Source organism: Notolabrus celidotus, chromosome 10, assembly GCF_009762535.1.
Source record: "Notolabrus celidotus isolate fNotCel1 chromosome 10, fNotCel1.pri, whole genome shotgun sequence".
Lineage (NCBI taxonomy): Eukaryota > Metazoa > Chordata > Actinopteri > Labriformes > Labridae > Notolabrus > Notolabrus celidotus.
This window is the reverse complement of record NC_048281.1, coordinates 5,249,391-5,258,133: the sequence shown is the minus strand read 5'-3', so window position 1 is coordinate 5,258,133 and position 8,743 is coordinate 5,249,391. Positions and strand designations below refer to the sequence as shown.

General features: G+C 39.7%; 1 protein-coding gene across 1 annotated transcript; it reads right to left on the bottom strand.

The window, feature by feature from the left end:
• Positions 1-1,182: 1,182 nt before the first annotated feature.
• Positions 1,183-7,606, bottom strand: LOC117820351 (FAST kinase domain-containing protein 3, mitochondrial-like). Its single transcript, XM_034694084.1, has 10 exons — positions 7,471-7,606; positions 6,363-7,218; positions 6,072-6,222; positions 5,727-5,914; positions 5,340-5,508; positions 3,811-3,896; positions 3,531-3,702; positions 3,292-3,361; positions 1,948-2,062; positions 1,183-1,805 (listed from the first exon to the last, which is right to left on the bottom strand). Exons 2-10 carry the CDS (start codon positions 7,191-7,193, stop codon positions 1,707-1,709), a joined length of 1,881 nt encoding a protein of 626 aa, XP_034549975.1. The 5' UTR covers positions 7,194-7,218; positions 7,471-7,606; the 3' UTR covers positions 1,183-1,706.
• Positions 7,607-8,743: the final 1,137 nt, after the last annotated feature.

Sequence of the window (8,743 nt, the reverse complement as noted above, 5' to 3'; positions counted from 1 at the left end):
CTCAGGGTTCCCACGCATCATAGAAACCTGGGAAACTGATCCCCTGATTATTATTATCATTATTATTTATTTATTTCAGTAAGGCAGCTTCCTGATTCCTTTGCTGGCTCTTTAGTTTTTACTTAGCTAATTTTATATTTTTTGAGAAAAGAGAAAGCTGAGATGAGAGTTTCCCATCATTGTTACTTGGTTGCACTAATAAAGTGAAGTGCTGTACATCTGTGGTTACATTATTCTATAATCAATTTGACATAATTCTCTAATCATGTAAGAGATGATTTCATAGATACCCATAGACTACATGTTTTTCAATGTAGACTTCCACTGAGAGGAACATATTAGACTATTTAGGAGCTAAATTAGGAACTAAATTTCGACTGTCATACCAGCTTGATCATCACTGAAAATCTCCAGGAAAACTACCTCTGGAAAAGAGTGAGAACACTGTTTACTGTTCACCTGCTCCAGAAACAGCTGCAGAGGTCTCCTCCTCCTTTTCATAACTTGCCTGCAAAACTTGCAAAACCAGACAAAAAACTAAATTAAGTATTTTCATTTGTCAAAAATTGTCTCACCTGTGCTATTGTGCAACCACTAGATGTCTGGTGAAGTGGCTGCTAGCAAAGCTGCTGTCAACATTTGTTAGTCTTACTTCCTTGATAACTTAAAGACAATATGTATGGATGACTGAAATCCTTTATCTGTTCAATATCTATAACTAAAAATGACCTGGCTCTGAAATGTGACAGTGTTGTAACTTGAACAAGTAAAAAATCAGTCAGCTTGTGTTTTTTTATAAATTCAAACTTTCCAAATGGCAGAACACACTCATGGAAATTTCTGAGATAACACACCTAGTTGCTGATTCAAATTTTTTTTCCCCCTGTCTTGGTTTGCAATGACTAAAGTAAGATTTTGAGCAATCCACATCTACGCTGTGCCATTTTTGAGACACTCAAAAAACTTCTTTGTGTTACATATCTGTGTGACAACATTCTTGTGGGCTTTGGAGTAAAATATGATTCAAACTGGGGGATGACTGAGATTCCTCATTACACTGAGATACTTTTATCACATTGGAGAAGTTCTTATCTTATTTTCCAAAATGAATCACAAGAGTAACGAATAATGTGAGGCAAGTTCCTGTACATCTTGAAATGCCATATAAAAGCATATGAAACATCTGTTACAACATGTGCATTTTATTGTGAATTGAAGCATCTTGTCAAGTAAATCAAGTCACAGTTTTCAAAAATAAAATAACAAGTAAGGCAAAAATTGCACCACAGGGCAAAGGACATAAGTTGAAGCAACAACCACTGTGCCATCCAATATTTACATAGTATACCTTCTTTTTAAATGAACCACAAATGATCAATCGTTAATCATGTCCATTAAAAATGCTGCTAAAAACACTGAAAATCTCCTCACTCAAATCAGACAGTGCACTTATGTACCAGCTAGAAGTGGTATCCAGCCTTACTGCGGCACTTTCAATCAGTATTTAAAACATGTAATGACTCTGTTAGAGCTTCAGAAAGACTTTTCTTCTCATTACATCTTCTTCATACTAAACATGTCAAATGTGCATCACTTCACCAAATGTCCACACAGTTCATTGGAAGTTTTTTGGACTTGTGTAGCTACATACGTATCAAACCGTATAAGCTGGGGTATGGAGGTTGAACATCTCATGATCCCAAAGATCAGTGACTGAACTTGAAGATGGTTGGAAAGATCTTGTTGTGAAGATATTTAACCTGCTCCTCATTAGTTCCCATCCTCTCAAACTCAAAGTACGGGATCTGTGAAAGAGAGGCAGAGATCTTGGTAAGACTTTCATTAGCAACTCTTTATTTTTTACATATCATCCCTTGATGAGTTAAGCTTTTGCTTTTGGGACTTTTATACTTTTGTAATATTGTTGACATATCTTCTTCAACGTACCTGCACCACCTCGTAGCCCATCCTGCGGAGATGCCTCCTTTTAGTGCCCTCCTTTCCCAGCAGGTGTTGTGTGTTGCTGCAGAAACGGCTCTGGCCATCCAAACACAGTGCTATCCTGCACATGAACAAGACATCTCAGTGTTAAAACAGGTGCAATCACACGGCTTACTCACAACTCTGAGAGGTTAAATCACATATAGCAATAGCAATTTTATTTATAAAGCACATCTCATTACACATAAGCTCAATGTGCTTTACATGGAGAATTAAAAACAATAAAAACAAAAGAATAGACACACCCAACATACATCAAACAAAGCAAAGGGCAATCAAACTAAGAGCAAGTGTTGCTGCACATGCAGCCAGTCACAACAGTCATTCATAGGCTCTGGAAAATAAATATGTTTTGAGTTTTTAAAAAAAAAAAGAAGAGACAGTTGTGATGGACTTGAGGTCAGCAGACAGTTTGTTCCAGATAGAGGGACCACAGTAGCTGAAGGCCCCTTCACCAGACTTTGATTTGACTCTGGGTATGTTTAGAAGTCTTCCACCTGCTGATCTAAGGGTCCGGGTTCGGGTTATGCAGTGTGAGCAAGTCAGATATGTACTGGGGAGCTGAACCAGAGTGTTTTATGGACTAGTAATGGCGACTCATTAGAGACATATTGACTATTTTAGACTATTGTAATTCTTTGTTCAATTGTCTCAGCAGCATGTCTTTGAACCGCCTACAAGTGGTCCAAAACGCTGCAGCTAAGCTCCTCACAAAATCATCCAGAATGTCCCATGTCACACCCATACTTAAGTCTTTGCATTGGCTCGCATTAAGTTCCGAATCCAGTTTAAAACTCTTGTGATTGTGTATAAAGCAATACATGCTCATGCTGCAGCATATATTGGAGAACTGCTGAAGCCATATAACTCCAGCAGGACTCTGAGGTCCTCTAGTCAGGGTTTGCTGGCTGTCCCTCGCACCAGATTAAAAACTAAGGGTGACTGTTCTTTTAAGGTTGTTGCTCCACAACTTTGGAACAGTATTCCACCTGAACTAAGAGCTGTGGACACTGTAGTCATTTTTAAAAAGCAGTTGAAAACCTATTTGTTTAGACAAGCCTCTGATTGACCCGTCTGTTTTTATGTCTGTTGTGTTCATGTATTGTGTCTAGTTCAATGTAATTCTTGCTATGTCTTGTTTGTTGCTTTCTATTCTGTTATTGTGAAGCACTTTGTGATGCCTGTTCTGGAAAGGTGCTATATCAATAAACTTTCTTATTATTGTTTCAAAGTGAAATTCCTTTAAATCAGTCTTCTCTGATACAGTGAACATGTTGAGGAAAATCGTACCTTCTTTTAATGCTATCCCACTGAGACAGCGGCAGAACATATCCATCCTCATCTAGGCAAATTTCCAAATCTGGACAAAAAAGGGAAGAAACACAGAACCAGTGAGTACAGCATGAGACTCTTTTTGAATAAAGTTCATATTCATGTGGTGTATTGTAACCTCTGTTCCAATGATTGATTAAAGTTTACATCTCCATGTTGCTCATAAAGATGAGTATAACTGTATGATTGTTGCTTACCTACAGTGTATCCGGTGTGAGTAAAGATTCTGGTAGAGTAAAACTTCCCTCCCAGCAGCTGCCTAAGTGGCCCTTTGATCTGTCTGTATAACAAACTCTCCATAGGAGTCTCAAAGGCCTGGTCCACAGAGGAGAACTTCTTCACGTGGAGGGAGTACGGCAGTCTGGGACCCTGATGAGGACAAAATGACAGCTTCATTTACATGGGAAACTACTTCAAGTATGCTCATTGAAAAGTGCATTTTATTTTAAGATCAGGCCATTCAAAGTGTTTTCTTACTCTGTAGTGTGTGCACTCTAATGAGGTGGAGAGATGGAGCTGTGTCAGTTGTCCCAGTGCATTCCTGTCCAGTGGCTCTCCCTGTGCTGAAGGACAGACAAGGACAGCTTACATTACATGGATGACATTATGTCACAAATATTGAATGTCAAAGTGTATGCCTTTTTGGCATACATTAGTTCAAAGATATAGATATATACATGTATATTTGGAGTGAGGTTGTATGAGGTATTTGTCAATAGGAAGTGTATTATCCACAGAGGATCCACATCAGCTTGGCCCCTTTGTTATGAAACTGTGAGAGGAAGCTAGGCTAACAACCCTTGCAGATGGGATCAACTTTACCATGTAATTCGGCTAGTTTTTTTTAATTCATGTTTTTGGCTGGAATTGAACCCAGGCCACCTGCTATATTGGTGCACAACTTATTAGGCTAAATCTGCGCCCGTAATTTAGCTAGTTTTAAGAAAGTCTGATCCAAACTTTAATGTCAGGGTGAATGTATTCTACATTTAGAATTTTTTCTGCATTTGACTTTGCCATCAGAGAGCAAAGTATAGACATTTGTGTTCCTCTGCCTTTCTGACAGCAAAGTAAAGCACTGAAAAAATATTTACATCAAACTAATACTTACACCAACATTAATGTCAGACTTCTTGAAAATGGACTAAATTACATGGTAAAGTTCATCTTGTCTGACGCTGTTGATGTCCTAGATTCCATGCTGCTTTCCATCCTGGTCTCTCAACAAGGTGGCCAAGCTGGCCAGGAACCCCTCTGGGTAATCTAAACGGCGAGCTCTGTGGATGTTTTTAAAAGTAATCTTAGGACTTACCTTTTTAATCTAGATTTTAATTTGGAGTAATTCATTTTTAGCCGTGGACTGCATTATTATTATTTTAATTATTGCTTTAACATTTATTTATCTTATTTAATTATTTATGTATCTATTTTATTCCCTGTATTCATCTGATCTTGTCAACGCTAGCTTATTTTTAACTTTTCTTTCCACACTTACTTATTTTATTAATTTTAATGTTTTGATGGTGAGTTGAGTTGAGTTAATATACTTATTATTGACAAGTACATTATACTACCCCACTCCATAAAACAGACAAACAAACAAAAAGGAACCATCCTTTTAACAGTTGTATCAATTTATATAGGTATTAGAATTACTGTTGTCCAACATCAACCTATCCTATTGCTTATTTTAAACACCACAATACAGAAAGACATGCCAAACCCCTCAAAAAAGGCTTGACACCTTCGATCCTTGTGTTTGAAATTTGTTTTAAATACAAAAAAAATTGAAATTAGGGATAATCTTGAGCAAGCAATTATTTGTAACCGTGTATTAGTTTTTTTTTTAAAAACTACGATCAGTGTGCCTCTGTTTGGTTAACAGGCAGTGAAGAACATGACCAACCATGACACTTGGTGAGCTGATGAGGCATGTATTATAGTTCAATAGACAGGAATAATGCAACACTTGATGAATGGAGTGCTAGGCACTGCTGTATACATACCGTGCAGCCTCTGCAGGAAGTACGGGCTGAAGACTTTGGACATGTAGTTGAGTGGGAAGCGTTCCAGGTGGATGCAGGCGTGCAGCACCTCTATCAGGGAGCGAGGCTGGAACTGGGAAAACCTGGTTGATAGAATGCTCTCCAGCTTTTTGAACATTTGAGTGGAGCACTGAGAAGAGAACAATATGAGAACACACAAGTTTATGTCACACTGTTTTAGCACAAGGGATTGGAATACCGTACTTTTATTTCAGAATTACAAATCCTTTTGAATGATAGCAAATAAGAGGACACAAATCTAATTTTTGAGGAGTAGTTTTTGAGTTTTTTGTATTAATACCAGATGTTTCTAATACACAGGGTATTCACATTAAAATGAACCCTCACCTGTGGCAGATAGTTGAGCCTCCCCATGGCAACAATCTGTTTGGCTATCTGAGGGGTGCTGTGCTTCTCAGCATGGCGAACGAAATTCTCAGCCACAGCCTCAAAGATGGGCTCAGAGCGGCACCTCATCTGCAGACAGTACTCCATGACGGTGCTGATCAGCTCAGGTTTACACTTACCCAGCCTCACTGAGACACATGACACAGAACAGAACATCAGGGTTAAGTCAAATATTACTACTCCACTCTGATAACAAAACATTCTTGTAAATCATAGACAGGGAATAAAGAATATAGTCTTGTTTGAGTGAGTTTGTCTGAGCCCTTTTGAGGGAGTAAGCCCCACCTGGTAGGTGTTTCTCCATGGCAGCCAGGAGCTCAGTGTCATGCTGTCCCAGGACCATCAGTGCAGAGAGGACCATTACGATGTCGTTGTCACTAAAAGCTTTAAAGACCCGGGACGCTCTGTGACTCAGGCTCAGCACCAGAGAAATGGCCTGCGAACAAACATCAATGTCATCTGATAATACGGAACACAGGAGAGCAGAAGACACTCAAAGTGTCCCTTAAAACATCCTGGTGTAAAAGTTTTGCAAGAAAATGTTATGTTCCATCATAAATCAAGGAGTGTACCTACCTGTCTCTGCTCTAACTTCAGCAGGGACTTCAGAATCTCACTGACTTGTCTTGCTTTAAGCCGGTGGACCATCCGCTGTGCGTCTCTGTGCAAAGTGGACAGCATTAACATCTGCTGCTGGCTGGCAGGATCGTAACACAGAGCAAGCAGGGAGTAGATTCTGACAGCCTCAGTGGGAGTGAGAACATCCTCTTCTACGGCAACATCTACAGAGTCCAGGACCTCTGACAGCATGTCTGACTTGAGTCCTTCCAGGGCATACGACACCTCACCCAGGTGGCAGAGCTGACTCACCCCAATGTCCCTGTGTGAGAGGAGCTCATGGCACTCATTTATCAGTCTTTGCACCAGAGGGTTTTGGGCCTCTAAGCCATACTCCACACACGCACCCAGCAAAGCAGCCAGGCCCTCTGCCCTGTCATTGCTGGGGAGGTCAGCCAGCCTGGAGCACAGCTCAGGGATCACACCCCCTTCAAACAGAGACTGGATACTAACAGGTGCACCTGCATTGCTCTGTGGTTTGGTGTATGGGCTGTATGGAGAGAGATCTGGTGTGGGTCTTGCTGCTGGTTTAGGTGGCACTCGTCTTGCAAAAGGTTCATCGTGTCCTTTTCTCGGTACAGGAACAAGCATGAGGGGAGGGGCTGCACTGACCTGCTGGACCACTGTTGTGTTTACGTGCGTGCTGTGAAAAGTGCGAACCCCAGTATTAGCAGGGGGGCATCTGTCCAGTGTACTACTAAAGAATAATCCACGATTTAGAGGAAAACACGAGGAGGTGTGGAGACACGCTGCTCTGACAGACGAGGAGATACAAGCTATAGACTTCATTGTTGTCTCAGTGGTGTAACAGCAGCTGTCAAAGAGGAACAGAGACATGAGAAAAGTCAAAGTCAGTACAGCACAAGCTTTTCCTCATAGTGCTTAATGATGTCCAAATAATAAGCTACAGAGAAAAATACAGTTAGGACTTTGGCGTATTGCAAAACAGAGAACAACAAGAAAACTACAAAGTGAACATGCCTTTGGATTCAAAGGTTTAGTTTCTGGTATAAATGAATGAAACTTCATATAAATCTCACAGTCTCAATAAACACACACGTCTTACCTTCAGGGAAACAGGAGTCTCATGAAGAGGGGCTGCTACATGTTACAGAAGTGGCCTTGTACCGTTTGGTAACAGCTTGTGTAATATTACATGTGTTTACACGTGCTGCCCCTCTGTGGTCAGACCGTGAACTACACGCCGGCTGTACATTATGTAGTCACGTGCCGTCTGATTGGCCGAGCGCGTCCTCTGTCATTGTTGGAGGGGGGCGTGGAGGGGGGCGTGGGGGAACCAAGGGAGACTGCTGTGTGGAGTGTATGATGTAATCCAGTTGTGACTACTCCCTCACAAAAGTAGAAGGAATACATCGTTTGTATACTGATTATATATAACCTTAATTATATCTATAAATACAAAGAGATGAAATGAATTAAAACTAACCTTTTTTTTAATTTTTTTTCCTTATACAAGGTCAAACATTTAATTTCAGGATAATTCAGGGTTTGCAAAAGTGAGTTTGTGTCCAAAAATACATCCATTGACTTAAAATTAAAATAAACATTTTTTATTAAAGTTTTTTTTTTACAACTGAATAAACACTAAAATCAAAAGTATTACACAATTATCAAAACCTTACACTGAAGGAGTAAAACATCAGCCCAGATCTGCACCACTATAAGCACAATGTCAGCCTCACACTTTTTGCAAAACAATACACACAGATATTTATAAAACACTAAACACTTTTATGCATTAGACACAGAAATATATCATGATGTCACTTCCTTCAATTCCAAAGCACTGACTGTCAAATGACCACACCTATGACCCAATTGGTTAAACACAGCCATCAGCTGCACAAACACATGATTGCTTAATTGTAGACACAGCAATCAGGTTAAAGCACTATAACAATGCAGCAGGTGAGTTCACCTGTCTTCAACTGGATACTGTATTTGATGTTTGTGTGATATTTGCTGAGCTTACAGTGTTATGCACACTACTGTAGTGGCATGAAAACTGGGACATGTTTTGTTGTGATTCTCCATGTTGACATGTTGACTGATTTGGGTTTATAAAGAGTAATACATTATATTTTCATCAGTCTGCAGCGTTGGTCTTGTGTAGTGTTTGGTGAATTTATTGTATATTTGCACTTTCTCTGTGTACTTCATTTACAGTACTCTGATCACTGAGAAGTAGAATTGCTAAAAGTGTTTTAGGTTAGCAACAGAGTGTAACTGTTTCAAATATGGTAACAAAATATTGTTTTGATAAATTAGTGTTTAGTTTTTACAAGAGTCTTTCATTTTGCAAAGGATCTGAGGTGTTC